General features: G+C 37.0%; 1 protein-coding gene across 2 annotated transcripts in view; it reads left to right on the top strand.

The window, feature by feature from the left end:
• LOC149802497 (uncharacterized) overlaps positions 1 to 18755 on the top strand; it is a 154314-nt gene that overhangs the window by 97652 nt on the left and 37907 nt on the right. For both annotated transcript variants that reach the window (XM_089951742.1, XM_089951741.1), the window contains exons 15-16: positions 2728 to 2924; positions 5581 to 5820. In XM_089951742.1, coding sequence (XP_089807868.1) covers positions 2728 to 2924; positions 5581 to 5820 — 437 coding nt within the window. The remainder of the gene's footprint in view (positions 1 to 2727; positions 2925 to 5580; positions 5821 to 18755) is intronic.

The raw sequence follows: 18755 nt of genomic DNA, 5'->3' as shown, positions 1-18755 counted from the left end.
TTTTCCCATAAAAATACCGTAAACTTTTTATCATATGGTCATCTTCTTATTCTACCTCAGGCTTAATTTTTTAAAGAAAAATAAATTTCAAGAAACAAAGTAACTGAATTTATGCTGTATTCCAAACTAAATATAGAAGCGCAGATTCATCAGTACACAGGAAAAAACATTATTAATGCTAACGTACTTCCGCCCAGATAAATTAGAACCCATTAGCGCGCTAGAGATCATCTTTGAAAGAAACTTGCTTTTTGTTCTACTTAAAATTGAAATTTACAATCATATTGTGAATGAATGCGCATCGCAACAACTATTCCATTTGGTCTGGAATGAATAGATTTTGGTATTGTTGTCGATTCTATGAAACGTCATGTTTATGGACTGGATTTATTTGTGCCGATTCTACATGAAGTACATCTGATATCAGCAGCGAGGGAGCAGCGTGTTGACGTCTGGAAGCGTTTTATGTTCCGTCATTGAATGTTGGGAATCATAATGTAGAAAAAATATGAATTCTTGCAATTTTAACTATCAAATAGCCGCTCTGGAATATAAGGTTCATTTCATTTTGAGTGCAATAAGGACGATGTAATTGCACTTAGAATGTAGTCGAAATTATATTACAGTTTCGAAAGGTGTAAACTAGCTTTAGAACCTATGACAATTGCATTTGCAGAATTGAGAAAGTACATTTTGAGAAAATTCAGTATGTAAAACTGTAAGTATATTTTTGCCACTCTTATTACCAGGTAATGAAAACACGTTTATGCCTTTTCATTTGCATGTTATTTGTAGAGACACGTCAATTTTATGACTTGCCTGGAGTCTTTCACTAGCCTAAATCCGAAACAAGGATCAAGAAAGTGAACGCGGAATATTGCAAAACAGCTGGTATGTGGTGGTCCACGAAACATCTGCTTTATTTATTTTTTTTTTAATCAACCAAAACGTAAAGCGTCTACTACGTGAGTGTAAATGATTGATTACAAAGTAGTTCCAAATACACTACAGGGCACACGTGTCGCGCACTTGGGTGCAATATGAAGGTATACAATATCGTAAAATATTGCACGATTCTGACGATGAAAAGTTAACGGAGAAGTAAATGAACATATAATAATAGCTTAATCTTATTTTAAAAGAAAGCCTGGCAATTATTCCTTTAATAATGTTTCAAATATGCACGTAGTTTTGCAAGTGACATATTAAGCAACGAAAATTTAGAATGATATTTAAAGGCTATTCAGAAGATTCTTTTTGTGAGAATATTGTATATTACTTGTGCTTTTAAAGTTAGATGATTGTATTTGATACGCAAGCACGCATATGAAAGAGCAAATAGAGCCTTGATACTCTAGCTGTCTCCAATATAGATTCAGACTGTAGCAAAATGTAAAAAAGTAACATTGAAATTAAACTAGATTGCTTGTTATACATGTATATTAATAGAAACTGACCTATACTCTAAACCCACTGGTTCTCAGCAGTCTACTCTCGAACAGCTGCCACCCTCAGCACGTAATAAACATATTCCCCAACAGTGTGTGTTATCAAAACAAACGCATATGGTCCAATCCTGCTACCTTTGCAAAGAGACACGGAGAGTTCATGTGCATACCTTAGAACGATCTACATCGATGAGGCTATTAAAAAAACCAGACTCGTCCAGAAAGAAACACACCTAAAACATAAAGCAAAAAACCAACTTTTTACTCGGATTCTCTAAACCTACAATATATCACATACGTCACTTCGGTCGTTTGAACGTTTAAAGGGTATATTTCAAGAAGTTCCTATGGTTGCGTACCGAATTCTAAAACTCTCAAGAACAGCCTGATACAAGAGCAACTTCCAACAAGACCACATATTCAGACATATATTATTGCAAAGAAAAGCGTTGCTAACTTGCAAACATGGGCCTGAGACCAAATCTTTTAGAAGTTCGAAAAAAGTTTAACTACACGATGAATCAGCAGGTAGGATGTCGAGCCAAAAATGCAATCTATATTCCGACATGTAAGATCTATCATTCAATATGTTGGCGAAACCATTGATTTTAGGAAGCGAATCAACGAGCACGAAAGCCGCATTCACACCAAAAACAACGCTAAAGCCGCCAACACTACAACTCGAATGTTTATTCAGTCGATTCGCCCGAGATGAATCTAACCTTGGGTTGACAGACACCCTTTATTATTATTATTATTGTTGTTGTTTTTTTTTTCGTTGTTGTATTTACTATAGTTCTCGTCAATTATTTTACATATTTCTTTCAAAGCCTCCCTTGTATAACTCTACCGGGATATTATTTCTGGCGTCAATCTCTCGCCACACTTTGTCATGTCCTTTGTTAAAAGCTTAGATTTAGGCCAAAATATACCGCCTAGTATGCTACGTGATAGAAACAAGAATCCGTTCATCTATTATTGCTGCACATCTTTGTATTGTAATAATTTTTGTTACAAATAGCCCATAATGATTCTTACATGCAAGTGTCCAGAAATATTCGTCGATTGTGTGATCAGTGTTCTCTTTGTATATGTTTTATTTCTTTCCGTCCCCTGTCGAAGAGCCCGAAACGTTGGGAAAGCGTTTCTAATATATATATATATATATATATATATATATATATATATATATATATATATATATATATATATAAATATATATATATATAGATAGATAGATAGATAGATAGATAAAGTGCATTTTTGTGTGTGTTTTCAGAGACTCCTTTAAAAACCCTAATTAGGAAAAGCATAGTAAATGCCACTGGAGCAGGCTGCAATGAATCAGCCATCAACGACAAAGCGAACTGTTGTTCGAGTGATGCAGTGAATTGTCCATTCCAGTTAACCACAATAACCTCCTCGTGCATGACATGGAACGAAGAGAAACTGTCCTGGCAACAAAATGAATGTGATGTGAGTCTGCACTCCTCATATAAGTGAAGAAGCTCTGGCTCTGTGCCTGCCTCTGTCTCTCTGTGTTGATTTCGCTATCTCTTAACTTATATATATATATATATATATATATATATATATATATATATATATATATATATATATATATATATATATATATATATATATAGTTGAAGTTTACGCGTGACCGTCATAACAAATTTGAGCATAGAAATTTTGAGTTTTTGAAATTTCTTATAGTTTGTTCTCTTCTTTGAACCTGTCTAAAAATTTAACGCCGATAGATAGCCATGAAATAGTCACTGCGCTCAACAACCCAGGCGCCCTTGACGTACGTACGTCAAAGAGGAGTAACTGGTCATAGAGCACACTGTAAAATCTCTTACGGTAGTCTGTTCTTACACAGAGACCGATTCGTATGAAGTTTATGGATGCAATTCTCTGTCATCTGCAATAATTTAAAGCTGATTAGTCATTTTGCTGACGGTCGCTTATACAAGCAGGGCGACTCAAGCTTTTTAAGTCCGTCGTCTTCGATTGGTCAGCAGAAAGTGACTGTTGTGAAGGAGGAAACTGACGTATATACTCAATATCCGGTGAAATATTATCACGGGCATTAATTTGGCAATTTTATTCACGGTAATGAAGAATCATTTGAAGCTAAAGAAAGTATATAGATGTTAGGTCCCGCATGTTGCCGCTTCTGATAAAGACTCGGGGTGAAATTGCAAAAAATTTTATTTGCTAAATATGAAAAAAGTGACCAGAGACGTTTGAATGAGATTATCATTGGTGGTGAAACATGAATTTACTTCTCTGAATCGTTCTTTACAGGAAATAACATAAGTTGAATCAACGAAAACACAGAGAGAGCAAAACGTGCTTGTCGAACCGGACTGTCTGGAGAGTTTTACGCTAATTGTTTCTCAAAGCACAATTCCCGATTCTCCAGGTACCTACATCTGACACTACTATAGTCAGCGAACAGTTTTTGCCTCCAGGTGTTGCTAATGGTTGTGGAACTCTGCCAGACAGTTCGTTTGTGCATAGTTACCCGCGGTATCCATCAAGTAGATGACAATGTAATGACGGATAAAACCCGCGATTGTGAGAGACGTTCTGAAGAAACACAACATAGTAACCTAGTCCAATCCTCTATACAGCCATAATTTAGTCCCAAGTGATGATCGCTTGTCAAATATTCATTCAGGTGGAGACGATATGTAAGCTGCCTTGCAGTTCGAAGTGCAGATTTTTCATGTATGACAAACATGCCCAAATTTCATAAAAAATGTAGTTCAGTAATTGGATAATCAGACTGACACAGTATGTACAGTTATATCGGGAGTACTTTGAGTGTATGCACTGACGGACTCTTGACAAATATAAATACCTTATGTACAGACTTCTGTTATGCATAACTGCTATAAATATATAGTGCATTTTAGAGACAGTGGGATTTTCGAAGTTCATGACTCGTCACCAGTGACTTTTATTGATATTAAGCATGGTATAAGGACTGTATGTATTCCATTTGGTATTGCTGTTAAACGTCCAGTCGTTGATTGATTGATTGTTTGTTTTTTAACGGCGCATCAGCACTTTTAGGCTATTTAGCGCCAAACAAAGTGTTATTTGTATAATCTTTTAAAAATTATAAAAGGTCCTATATCGACCAGCGATATAAAAGAACAAATGGTTGAAATTAAAAATGGTAAGATGGTAACGGTGCAAAATAAAGCTTCCCGATCAACGGGAGATGTAAAAAAGATGAATAGGTATTAAAATGGGACGGTATATATATTGCATAAAACTGCACAAGGTGATAGCATAAAAGTCAGAGTTTAGAGTAAATATTTACGGCTTTCAAGAACTCTATAATACGAGTGATGTTTATATTATCAAAATGTTCTTTCATGTCATGCACAATGTAATAACGATCGCGCGTAGGTTGTAGGTCAAAGCACTCTATCATAAAGTGCTTGACAGTGAATGGTTCATTGCAAGAAACGCACTCTGGTGGGTCTTCACCTTTTAGTATGTGGGTGTGGGTGATATAAGTTTGACCAATTCGGATTCTTGCAATGACTACCACCTCCCTACGAATGGTTCTGTAGGAAGGAGTCCATTCTCCTAGAGTTGGTTTGATTGCGCGAAGTTTGTTATTTACAGCATCATTCCATGATGCCTGCCACTTCTGACGTAAGAACTTTCTGATACAAGGTTTAAAATCAGTATATGGTATTTTAAAATCAGATGGTTCTTGAGAAAGGGCCATTTTAGCAGCGCGATCTGCTTTTTCGTTACCTTTAATACCAATGTGGCTAGGTAACCAACAGTATATTATATTGTGGGAGACACTCAGCTCAGTAAACGTCCAGTCATTAAATCAGATTTATATCTTCAAAATGTTGTCTCAGCTGAATTGAACAGGAAAGGTACATATGCTGCCGGCTCGGCTCTGATAAACAATTGCGTCAATCGGAATCAGTGGTATCCATGTATCCGTCTACGAGTGTCCATACAGCTTTCTAAGCATTTGTTTCTTCTTATAAAAAAAGTGAACATAACAAGATGAAAGTTAACAGCCGCTAACACAAATGACATTCTAAGTATTTAATATGTTTGACAAGCAGTTGTTGTTATTGTACTTCAGATGACCTGGCAACCAAGAACAAGTTACGTAGAATGCAAATGCAGTGGAATGAAGCAGAGGACATTAACGTTTGGAAACACATTTTTCGTCGCACCGAATGCAATAGATTTTTCCACTGTCTTTCTGAAGTTTTCTCCACTGGATCAAGCTGCTGTTATGGCAACGCTCGTGATTATCTCCATAACCTACATTATTATCATTATATGGTCGAGGTGGCAAGACAGGAGAGATATCCTCAAGGTAAAATAAAGTTTATAAAATAATATAAAAGTCCACTTTCAACTATATTTTCTTTTGAATTCCTTTGCAGGTAACATTTATTCATCTTCTTCTGACATATTATTAAGCAAAATTCAATATTTATGACGGAGCTTTTAGTAAAAACATGTATATATTTAAACTGTTTTATGGACGGAATATTGAGTTTGTGACATTCTAACGTTTAACGATAACGTTTTCAAATTAATGCAATCAAATAATGGCAATACAATATGACGATGCCAAAATTCACTTCATTATTGTTACATAGTCTAAATAAAACTATTTAGAATAACAGGAAGTTCCTTACCATTTAGAAGGTCTTGAACATGCCATGTGCCAATACCAGGATCTAACAAATCCTGTCACATTCGTAAATAAATACTCTTGACGATGTGATAATATGCAACGCTTCCGTCTGCATAGGATCTGGACGTTTGTCGATCTCGATCGTTTGTCCCCAGACTTTCATAATATTGACGGAGGTATGTTCCGGATACGAGGCTTTCTTCCCAAACACTACACCCTGTGCGTCAGCAACTATTGGGAAACAATGGTGACGACTGCACACACACACACACACACACACACAAGAGGACACGACTTATTACTAATGTAAAATTTCATATGTAGTTATTTTCTTCAACTGTTGACAAAATGAAAGCAATAAACTTAACAAACAGAGGAATGAAAGTGATGGCAAAATAATGTAAACCGTTATTCTAGCCAATTCCATTCTCCCACGTTTAATTAAACAACTTTTATGATCCTCAAATGTGAATACTATCAGCAAAGATGACATAACATTTGATCAGCAGAAACCGTATGCCTCTCAGAGTCTTTAAGAACTGTACAAGATATCCATTCCGATCTCTACACTGTCAGCTAGTATCTAAATCAGCTCGACAATAGAATACTCCCCTCTCATATTTTAGCGTTTTAGCAGTAGAGAGGGGGCGACCGACCAAAACAAAGCGGCGTTGACTTTGAGGGGGACCTCTCCAATTAAGGTCACATTTTACAATCCGCGCCTTGTAAGAGTCTTGGTTTTACCTGCATCAATGCTAATTTATTAGTTACCAAAAGCCAATCCGAGCCGTGTATAAAATAGCAAAAGGGAATGCCTGCGCCCAAGTTGATTTACGTTGAATATACTGAAATATTTTCTGTCACCTTACTAATGATCTTGGGGCCCTGAGTGGCCGAGTGGCCTAAAGCGCTCTCTGTTACGGATCACTGCCATCTCACCTCTGTTTGCGTGGGTTCGAGTCTCGGATTCAGCCAATGTGGATATATGAGAAAGCTTGCCAGTAGCTTCTCGTGGGTCGGTGGTTCTTTCTGGGTTTTTCCCGGGTTCTTCCTCCACCATTGATACTGGCCGCCATGTATAGCCTATCGTGTGCTGAAAAATGGCGTTAAATCCTACAACAACAACAACAACTAATGATCTGTAATTAAATGTTTTTTGTAATAATAATAAGTTGTTCTGTGCTTGCCATGTATGGCTAAATTGGCTCGACAGCGACTAGATGCAATTAGGAAATATATTTCAGTCTGTGATTCTGTCGAACAGCGGCTACAACAGCGTTAGGAAGCTCATGTGGAATTTACAGAAGGTACAGAACAGTTATTTAAACCAATTGCCGAAGCAACACAAACAATTGTTTCAGCAACTGAGGCAACACATTAAACCCTTGAGACATTACCTGTTGATATTGCTGGCCGTCGTCAACCTTTCCCTACCACCATCAAAAGTATAATTTATTGAACTTACATAATACATTTACTGAGGGAGGTATTGCTGCTCTCAGTGATGGAGATCAAACACTTGAAATTGTCGCATATGGGTATGGTCGCAGAAATCGATTTGTAAAACCTGAATATATTTACACTCTAAGAATCCTTCGATTGGATCAAAGATGTATATCGCGTTGCTTTTCATAGTTAGCAAGTTAAAAGGGATGACAAGGGTTTTTAAAGATTTGAGCGATTAGTGGATGCATATGCTGGAATAGTAGAAAGAGAAAGGAAAGAAAAACGGGGAAAATGAAGTGTCAAGTTGAAATAGCAGGATAAGAAAGGAGAAAGTCAGGTTTAAAAGCTAGTTCTGAAATAACGAAGAAAATGCGAAACACTACACAAAAATTACCCTGGCAGCGCTCTTCATATCCAAAAACCAGACCCCAACGACAAACCACCTGAAGCGAGCAAGCGATTAACGTCGTAAGAAACAAGGTCGTAACGAGATCGTTGAATCGTCGGTCATTCAAGATAAACTTTGTCCAAATAACATCCTCGTTGATGTTCAAATACTGTAAATCGATTGGGGGAAGACGCGCTGACAACAATTTTCACGGAATCATCAACGAAGCAGCTACTATTTGTCAGCGTTTATTTACTAGTGGAGTCACGAACAGCAACATCTATAGGACACTAATTGACTAAATTAACGACGGTTACTGTAGTGATTAATACATTATATCGGCGATAACAAAATAGCATGATTATACACAATGCCCAAAGTTCACCCGTAATGGTCAGGATAATAAATACACGATTAACGGTTTATAAAGCGATTTACGGAGATGAACTAGGCAATGTTATTCAAGATTTTTTTCAGAAGGATAGTTCCGAAATCTATCCCGATTGCAAACAATTACGCAGGAAAGCCATTGCAGTTGTGTCGCGCGATTAGTGCGACGAATACCACAGCCGGTAAAACTGCCCAGCACCGAAGTGATGCCACCAAGTGTCAGTAGAAAAAGAAATCAAGTTACATAAAAATGAGAGGTTGCAATAATTAGCTATAGTGCCGTCTTTGTCAAAACAAGGGGCAGCTGAGATGGAAAAAAGTATAACCGCAAACCTAATAGCGGGTAGTAGTCTGGCTCATCGTCGTCGAAGATACACCGCTGATTGATTGGCGTTAGAACATCGTTTTAGACAACAAATAATATAATAAAATGTTCTAGTGCATGTGATATCCCGTATTCAACATGGATGCACCCGTACTCAAGGATGAGTCTATTCGTGATTTCAGTATTATTCTTATGAAGCACTAGAACCAAAGCAACGTGGACGAATCGAAATACCAGACCAACATACATCCAGGTATGTTCTATCCACCGAGGTATTTACTGAAGTTCATGGTAAACTTGTTAAAATGATGATACCGCATATGCAGAGAATCAACGATGTGCATTTATTAACAATGTTATCATGGTGTTGTTTCACAGTTCCAGACATATCAGAGATTGTAGAGAAATCGAAGCATGCTGCAGTAACGTTGATATGGCTACGACAATTATTCGTCTTGTCAGTTACTCCGATGAATATTCACGGTCTGCCGGCCCATCAATGATGTTCGCGAAGGACATTACGATAATCCTGACGATAGGCAGTATCACATGTTACAATTAACACGGATGAGTGCAGATGATATACCAGATGGAACGATACCACGGCCTGTCGATGCTTTTGCGACACTATAAAGTACTAATCCAGAATTCAACCTGGTCTTTGAGGCGCGACTATCTCATGTTAACGCCGATGGTGGAGTTTCATGTGTATCCACTTTACAAATATCCAGATTCTGCAAAGAAAGTTATATTTGGAGTTAAACATACGGTTGCACTAGGTCGAAAGACCATCCACAACACCGAGATCTGGCGATCTGGAATTGGTGGGTGGTGGTGCTGGTAAAGTAAAGCGGCTGAAAATAACACAGACACAACTCCGGGCACATCACGAACATTTTCATGGCAAATCGCATCACAGCAAGGGTTTTCAGCACCACGACATATTTTCGTGGCATTTCACCGTGCCAACAGGTACTATGATCAGTCAGCGAACCCAGTGGTTTTGATAGATTAGCAGTGTTTACGATTTCGCTGAGAAAATATGAACAACGTAATACTGAGTTTCGAACGAAACAACGTATCACAGGCATATTACAGTCTGATGAGATACATGGGGCGTGATCAGAATGTCGACACCGGTCTGCAGATATCTCAGCGGGATTTCTCAACGTTTAATCAGATCCATTATTTCTCGCTGTAACATCTGGATTGATTGAGACAATCAGTCGTTGACGTACACACGCGAGCTACTGTTGGCCTAGTGCTTACTAGTGGATGCACAACAATATACTGTCAGACAATATACTGTCAGATATGTTTTGCTGTCAGAAACAACTATGTTGTTTGAAGGCGTTGGTAGACGAGTGAGAGTCATTGATGCACTAGCGGAAAACATGTAATTAGATCATTCATGATGTAATAATGTCATATTATCACGTCATCGTTAATCTGACACCGGTCAGATTAAAAGTTGCAATCGGCATGAAAGAAGAATTCTGGAAAAAATATCTCTGAAATCAACGGCGTTGCAAGGCTAAAACATTATCGCTGACTGAACGTCAACTCAAAACCACAATGACGCCAAGACATCAAAAACTGATGTTCGACTTGATCTTTTGGCTAATGAGGTCAGCAATACAGCAAAGACCGGCGGTATATGTTTCACATTTAGGGGCGATACAAGCGCTGATTGCCGCTGCAGCTTCAGCTGTTGCAAAAGCAGCCACACTTGGTGCCGTAGGAACAGCTGTCGGGATGACACTGAAAGCATCAACAGGACAAGGATTAATAACCACAAAAAAAAGGCACGGGGTCGTTGATTACCGAGAACGCGGTACGGTCAAGGTCTGAAACTGCCGGGGACATTTCGCTAGAATCCCCATGTCAAATGTTGATTTACTTGATGCTGCTAGGCGATTAAAAATGAAAAACTTTAGAGGCGTTTTCATGCGTGATCAGTTACTGGAAAAAAAATACCGTGTTGAAATTGGTGTCATCAATGTTGATGACCGTTCTGGTCCCGGTACTTGTTGCGTTGCATACGCGGTTGATCCACTTGGTATTGTTTATTTTGATTCGTATGGATTGGTGCCACCAAAATAATTTGTACAATATATCAGCGGAATCGCTAACGATTCTGTCTGGGTTCAACGGTATAAACACAGACACTAACCGATCCACCTATATGCGGCCAGAAGTACTTGCTGAACTTAACGCCGTGTCAATGACATCAGGGCCACCGCATAATGTCGAGCACGCATATATCATCAGACGGCATCAGTTTAAACAGGTTTAATTGTGTATAATGGTATATATTTACGGAATATCTCCAAGTACCCAGGTGACCTTGATTTGTCAACGTATGTGACGCGAGATGAACTTGCTCTTCTTATAAGTCTCCTCGGAGTTGATCAGGATCAAGCTGCTGTTTTTATTAAGGATCAACGAGGACGGTTAAAGATGAGCAATATTAAGTGGGCCGACATTATCCTGCGAAGTTTAGGTGTAACCAACGATAACATCGTGGTATTTAACGGCGACAGAAACATATGTCAGATGCAGCGAACGGCAATGAGATACGCTGTATATATGTTATTATATCCATTGGTTCAATGACTGGTTTACTGGTCATGACTGAAAAAATAATTGCTGGTTTGGGAGAACCGAAATTAGCCGATGACGATGCCAAGAAGAAGTACGTGGACGAAAGCAATGCCGCGATAAGGACGTCGTTAACGACTACGTGTGATATATTAACCACACTGCGATCTGACTATGATGGTCATGTAATCGCGTTTAGGAGCCATATCAGAAACTCTCCGAATCTTCTCGAAATCGCCAATGGATCCTTTGGAAATTCAATACTCGTCAACACTAAGTTCGCTGACATTCGCACACAACTGAGTCAGCGTTAAAACCTCAATTGAAACGATTAACAAAACGCTCACAGGAATATCATGCGCATTTGAAATAATTGAACAAGATCTCTATAGAGCATAAGCTAATGGAATTAAATGGCAGGTGGAAAATATGGGATTTTTAAAATTATTACAGAGATAAACAAAAAAGATAATTATTCTGAACACTAAAGAAGATGTGGTACGGAAGGATGCCCGTTAATCCTATTTATGTATGATGTTATAATCAGTCGCTCCCACGAAAACGTTTCAGTCTAATCGATCAAGACTAACATTTTGGAGATGCGTTAGGAAGAAATGACTGTTAGGTTGCATGGGCATGATAAGTCCTGAACGCATTCACCATGAAACAGACAAAGATCCCAAAAGGCACATTCCACCACAAAGAAGAAACACCAAGTTCAATGAATATTGCGCAGCATGTGTGCGTCAAAACCGTTAAAAATAACTCAACAATTGCAGTTATCTATGATCACTTTGGGAATCTGAGTATACCGCTGTGCAACGTAAATAACATCTGTGTTTTTATGACTGCATCGTGAAAATATTCTGCCTGGAATTTGTTCTTGTCAATCATGGCATCATCATGAAATTCTAGATTGTTGATATCCCCGTTACGATCCTCAACAGACAGGGCATCATCCATGTCATTGATACATTCAATAACCTACCCGTCGGCAATGTTGTTGTTCAAACCTGCTTCCGATTCACTGAATTCTTTAAAAACATTATAGCATTGTTTGTCGTCTGCAGGAGTTGAAACTAAAGGTTGTACCATTTGAGCCACCTCATTATCAGGTTGAGCAACAACTGAGTTTACCCAGATGGACCAATTATGATGGCTCGAATATAATTTAATAACACTTGATGATTCTTGAATGGTGCTTGCTCACGTGTTGCTGAAAAGTCAATCACGTTCATATTGTACAAATATAGTATTATTTATAATCATGAATTTATATTGTGTTGGATGCACCACCGTCACGGATACAATCGGGTTTAATGCACCCACGTTGAAAAATAACTCTTTCACACTTACAGTTAAGTGTGAGGTGTGGCATACATAAAAATAGATGGTGAGCAGCAATGCGAGCATAGCCGGCGATGATATTGCTGCGACACCCGGAAAATTAACAGGAATTCCAAGCGCGAACTATCAGGGGAAGAACATCTTCCCGGTTACACTTATTGTGATTCTTGAACCAGACATGATATTAGACTTGACGAAAAGAAATCAACGAAAACAAATATCCGGTAAATACGATTGATCAAGCGTGCCATACTCATGACATCGCATGTTAAAAAAAATACACACCAACGACTTATCGTGGATGTGAAGTTGATTCACATACTGAAGTCGGTAAAGAACAAAAATACGAGAATCACTTGGTAACTGGTTGAACGTATCTCCCCGTCCGGGCAATTATTTGCCCATAAGTACATGATGGAGTAGATTTATTACAGTCCAAGAGGATATTGGTGAGATACAGCTGCGATTGGCAAACTTGCCGATTAGCAGATGTCACGCTTTCTGTTGCCGCTGGACAGGCAATACGGCAAATCTAACTACCATGTCCAAAAACAGTTCAGCACGGACAGTTTTGATGTCAGCACGCCTATTCATCAGGCAGATATAAAGAGGTTCTCAAATAGGTAATGATTTAATATTTAATTTATGAAAACAGCTGAATAATGTCCAGCATTTCTGAGCCTTGGTGAGCAACATGTGGACATTATTTAACTAGTTTCATGAATTTAATATTAATTCATTACCCATTTGAGATTATTTTTTCACATAGTTTTATTTCACTAGAAATTATTTAGATTGAAAGACGAATGAAGAATTTATTTCATTCTAACAATTTTTTACCGTGTCTCTTTAGCGAGATGAATCGAAAACTGGTGACTAAACGGTTCAATGAAAACAAAACAATTCCAGACCGCTTGATTAACAAGATTTCCCACGATCGCAGCCAATCAGTAAAGATGATACTTAAAAATAAGTTCATGGTCTTTTTTGGCCAATCAGAATCATATAAAGTGATATGTTAACGTACATTAATATCAAACACACGAAACTGCACAAGCTATAGGAAAACTAAACCGACTATGTGATGAATTACTTTTAGTACATGACGTCATTGTGTTTAGTACTTTTGATTTAATTTAATTGTTTGTTTGTTAGGTATAAATATTTTTTAATGCCATCGCATGCCATTGTAGTTTAACTTTATTTACTGGATTTGATATTTTCCAGAGTTAGAGTTCAGTTCTGACTGATTTTTTTATATTTTTGGCGTAAACAACTTTATCGAGACATTGTTTCCAATGTTGGCCTAGTTCCCGACCTCAATTCAGGACTACTGATAGTTTTTGGTAAACAACTTTATAAATTTTTTTATTTTTTATTCTTTCTCAGAGTTCATAAAATGGACTTAAGGCTATACTTGGAGTACTTGGCAAATAACATGTGTTTAGTGCTGCAAACGTTTGGTTTTCCCACAAGGTTGAACTCTACACCTACATCCGGGAATTTGTTTTGCGTTGTAGTTAGGCTTATTATTGATGTTTTGAGAAAGACTTTTCATTAGTGCCTTAATACGCGAGACGTCCAAGTATTTTATGTTGTGTCCAGTATGGGCTAATTATATTATTTTATTCAAACTAATTTAAAGAAAAGTAATTCTTTTTCCTGGAAATACTAGTGCTCTAAGTTATTGTTTGGACAAGGACTTTTATCGAAATTTATACAGGATTCAAACACTGGAATAATATTTTCTGTGACTCAACAAGAGATTATTGATACTGCAGCACTTCATATTTTACAACAGACGTCATAGTCTTCCATTTTGGATTTCATCTAGTTTCGAACTCAGTTTCATTTAGGACTTTTAAAAAATTGGACATCTTTTTTAATTCTTAGTATAATTTTGGATTTCATTCGTAAAACCGTAAGTTCTTTTCTAATTATTTTTACCTTGTTTTTCTAGGGAAATAAATTATTGGTTAAATTTTACAAAGTTTATTGTCTTCATTTTTTTCTTGTTACTTTTTGTAAGAGCATAAACACGTTGAAAATGGCACATTACATAAACAGCGCACATACTAATACGCGTTGACTGTGTTCGACGTTGCAAGTAGATATAAAAAGAAGCCAAATCTTTATCGACTAAAACAGCAACTGTAATCTGCAGCCAGCGATGGCCACAGTTGCTTCAGACTGATCCTGGCAAAGAATTTCTTGGTGTGATAAAAACGCTGATTCAACAACATCAGATTAAAATTAAATGTTGACACACCGCTTTGCATCGTGATCAGGCAATCGTTAAACAAAATAATCGAACATTTCGCTGAGCCCTTGTTTGAACATCATTACGCACCAAAATTACTGAGCCACGACATATCTCGTGAATGGGTTGCGATACTACCTCATGAGACAGCCGCGCTAAAGAACGAAGTCACTAGTGAAATTGCTACGAAACCCATCAATGCAATCTCGAAGAAACACATTCCACGCCGGCGCGACTCAGCCGTGAGTCACTCACAGAGTCCAGTACTGGGCAGCAACGTAACAGTCAGGTGTTTATTTGAACCTGGTGATCTTGAGAGCTGTGCGAAAAGATCAACCGATCCTGTCTGTTGTGTAAATACACATACAGTTTCCAGCGTGGTAAGATCTACTGGCAGGCCTTCAATCTACAGACTAGATTCGACAGCACGCGAACGTGGATTTGTCCGTGAACAATTACATGTAATTCCTAAAGATATCCATTTACCACCAAGATGGATAAGCTAGTGGGGATTCGACCTCATGACGCTAGCGTCTCTACATCAGTTACATTCAACACATATCAGTGCGACATTTTCACGTGTGTGGCCGAGAATACTATCGATTCTGTCCACGGTAAATTTTCGTACGTCATTAGGAAAATATTGGCATTATTATGTTATAATCGTTTACGTAGAAAGTTACTGATGGTTTTTGATTCGATTGCTAAATACATAGCCGAAATTTTTTCTGCTTGAATGTTCATATACTGCCGTTCTCATAGCTAACATTTTTCCACTTAATGTACATCTCCTGTGGCTTTTAGAGTTGATGTCACTAGATGAACTCCTTGACGATTTAATTGACAGAGTTGATGTTATTAGAGGAATAACTTGATGACGTCGTTGATAAAGCTGATGCCATTAGACGATTTCCTTGACGATTTCATTGATAGAGCTGATGCCATTAGACGAATTCATTGACGATTTCATTGATAGCGTTGATGCCATTAGACGAATTCCTTGACAATTTCATTGATAGAACTGATGTCATTAGACGAATTCCTTGACAATTTTATGGACTCTCTTGACTACAGAGTGACATTACGAGGAGAAGAACAAAGTTATATATTCACAGTTAACACAGAGTGCACATCCTTAATATAATACAGGGGCGATCTAAATGATGGTGGATGGGGTCATACGTTTTGGTACGGAAAAAGCAATTCACACCTTAGTTGTTTTTCGGTGAACGATAAAATGAAGTGATCAAACGTGGTACAGTCTCGTAGGTCAAACATCATCTCACGTCCTGATATTTAACAGAAAATAATCTTGACACACACGTAATGTTACTGCATGTTCGGTAGTAACGTTAATTAAATCAACATAATGTCCTAGTTCAAATGTAATACATTTAAATGTTAAAATTACCTCTAGCTGGTTCCTTGTTTAGCTTAGTTTACATTTCCCACTCGTGCCAGCATGCTGCGCGTTCACTGTTCAAGTACTTAACTATTCTGTTTGAAGTGCTCTACTTTAGTCATTTAAAGCAAGTGTCATGTTTAAAACATATGTGTCTTATATTTATTGAAATCAATATCAGCGAAAAAAGAAGTTCAGAAAATAAAAGAATACACTTACCATTTGCAAAGGAGATTGTGATTACTCCCAAAAGTTAAAGAACTACGTTCTTGAGCGGACACACCGGAAAGGGATGTGCAAAGTTCTTTAGTCTATTAATTCCATCTATTCACAGTTGCTTGTTTCCAACTTTTAGCTGCGTTCGAAATGCAAGTGTGAGTAACTGTACTTGAGATAAATGAAATATATATGTATAGCGTCTACGCTTTATCTATGATGTGTCAATGGTGCTTAAAATTTTCATTAAACGGAAAGCCTCGTTTCCTTTAAATGAAATAATTATATCTTCTGTGTATATTAACGATGAAGCGCATATGCTACACATGCACACAGACACAGAAATATATATATATATATATATATATATATATATATATATATATATATATATATATATATATATATATATATATGAATGACTAGGAGAATCATAATTCCAGTAAGCAGGTAAAAAATGAAAATTTTGAACTCATGGTAAATCAGAAGATGGCTTGAAATGAAATAGTAAGAAAGGTCAATTTATTTAACATTATTGGTCTGTATGCAACAAAATTGTTATACTACACGTACCAATCAACAAACCGAGAATGTTAACCTACTTTTAGTTGTGTGCTATCAATTATACTGTTATATACGATCACAAACCCATACTACACCATCAGCACTTGCAAAACTCAAGCTCATCGCGTACCTGACTAAGGGCATTGAAGTTGTTTTCATTTTGTAATAAACAAAATACATTGCTAATATTACTTTTGGAGTGTGGGTTAAATATCAGGATCTTTATATATAACGATAAAGATATTTCATTTGGTCTGAGTCTCAAATGTTGGAATTAACTCTTGGACAACATATTGTGCTTGGTTTCCTATGGTCTTTGTTAAATTGCTTGTAATAGATTGAATCTGTTTACAACTTAGTTTTCTAGAAATGAACATTGGGCCTACATTAATAGTTTTACATTTGTTTCTAAGTTTTAATGTAATCTTCTTTTATTTGAAACATTGTTTATTCTTGCGATAACATCTGAGACTCAATTAGTCATATTAGTGTGTTCAGATTTGTATTTAGGTGGAATTATATATTCAAATGACTATTCCCTGGAATTACAAACTGTTCAATAATATTATTGGATAGAACCATTAATTTTGAATTGCATTTAAGTCAGACAAGGATATCATAGATTATACTAATGTGATTGATTGGAAGGCTGTTGGCACATCATCACACTTCAAGCCACTGGTACATTAGTACATACAGAAACTTCAACATCGTCAGCGCTGGATCTTATTTCGAACACCACTGAAGTTTGTTTAGAGCATTATTCATTAGAACTTGTGACGGGACGTTTAGAAATAAGTGGGATTGAATTCGAAATCGGATAAGTTCTTTTTAAATTGTCACTTTCTATTCTAGGGAAATTAATTATTTGTTGCATTTTACAAAATATGCTGTTTTGGCTCAATTCCTTTACTTAGTTTAAAAGAGGTGAGTCGTAATGGAAGCTATGTTCTCTTGACGGGCTATAAACGTTGTTATCGAAATGTAAAGTCCCAGGTATTTTTTTACATATTGAGAAAGGTATAATGAAACCAAGTAGCTTTCACAATGGCATCAAAAGTTGAGAAATTTGTTTTACCTCCTTCCTAGGAAAGGTTAGAGACATTGAAAGAGGATGCGTGCCAAACAATACGACCTTTAAAAGCAAATGCTTCTTTAACAATGCAAGAAATTAAAAGCATTTTATTTCGGTCCAATACTTGGTAGAAAGGAATGTGGTCGACACAAGTGATTCAGGCTTCATTAGTAAGTCTGAATCAGGTTATGAAATAAAAATACTTGAATTGAAATTAAAGCAGAAAACGGAAATAGACGTATGAAAAATTCAACTTCAGCAAGAGGAAATAGAAAGGCAAAAGCAGTTTCAGAAAGATAACGATAAGAGATACATGCAATTGGAGGAAGGATATATAGATCATTACAGTTACCAAAATGAAAAGAAAGAGAATTTCAGTGGCAGAAAAATGGAAGAGGAAGAGACAGTTGCAATTGGAGAAAGAGGAAAGAAAAAGAGACAACTGCAATTGCAGGAAGAGGCCAGAAAAATAAAATGAGAAAGAGAAGAGAAGAAAACGCTAATACAAATGCACAAAGAAAAAAGAGAGGAAATTACAGAAGCAGAGAGAAGAGAAGAAAGGTCATTTCAATATAGATTCAATTATTTTGAGTT

Source organism: Sinohyriopsis cumingii, chromosome 3, assembly GCF_028554795.1.
Source record: "Sinohyriopsis cumingii isolate HCF-2022 chromosome 3, ASM2855479v2, whole genome shotgun sequence".
In the NCBI taxonomy this organism is placed as follows: Eukaryota; Metazoa; Mollusca; class Bivalvia; order Unionida; family Unionidae; genus Sinohyriopsis; species Sinohyriopsis cumingii.
The sequence above is the reverse complement of the archived record's forward strand: the minus strand, read 5'-3'. Positions and strand labels throughout refer to the sequence as shown.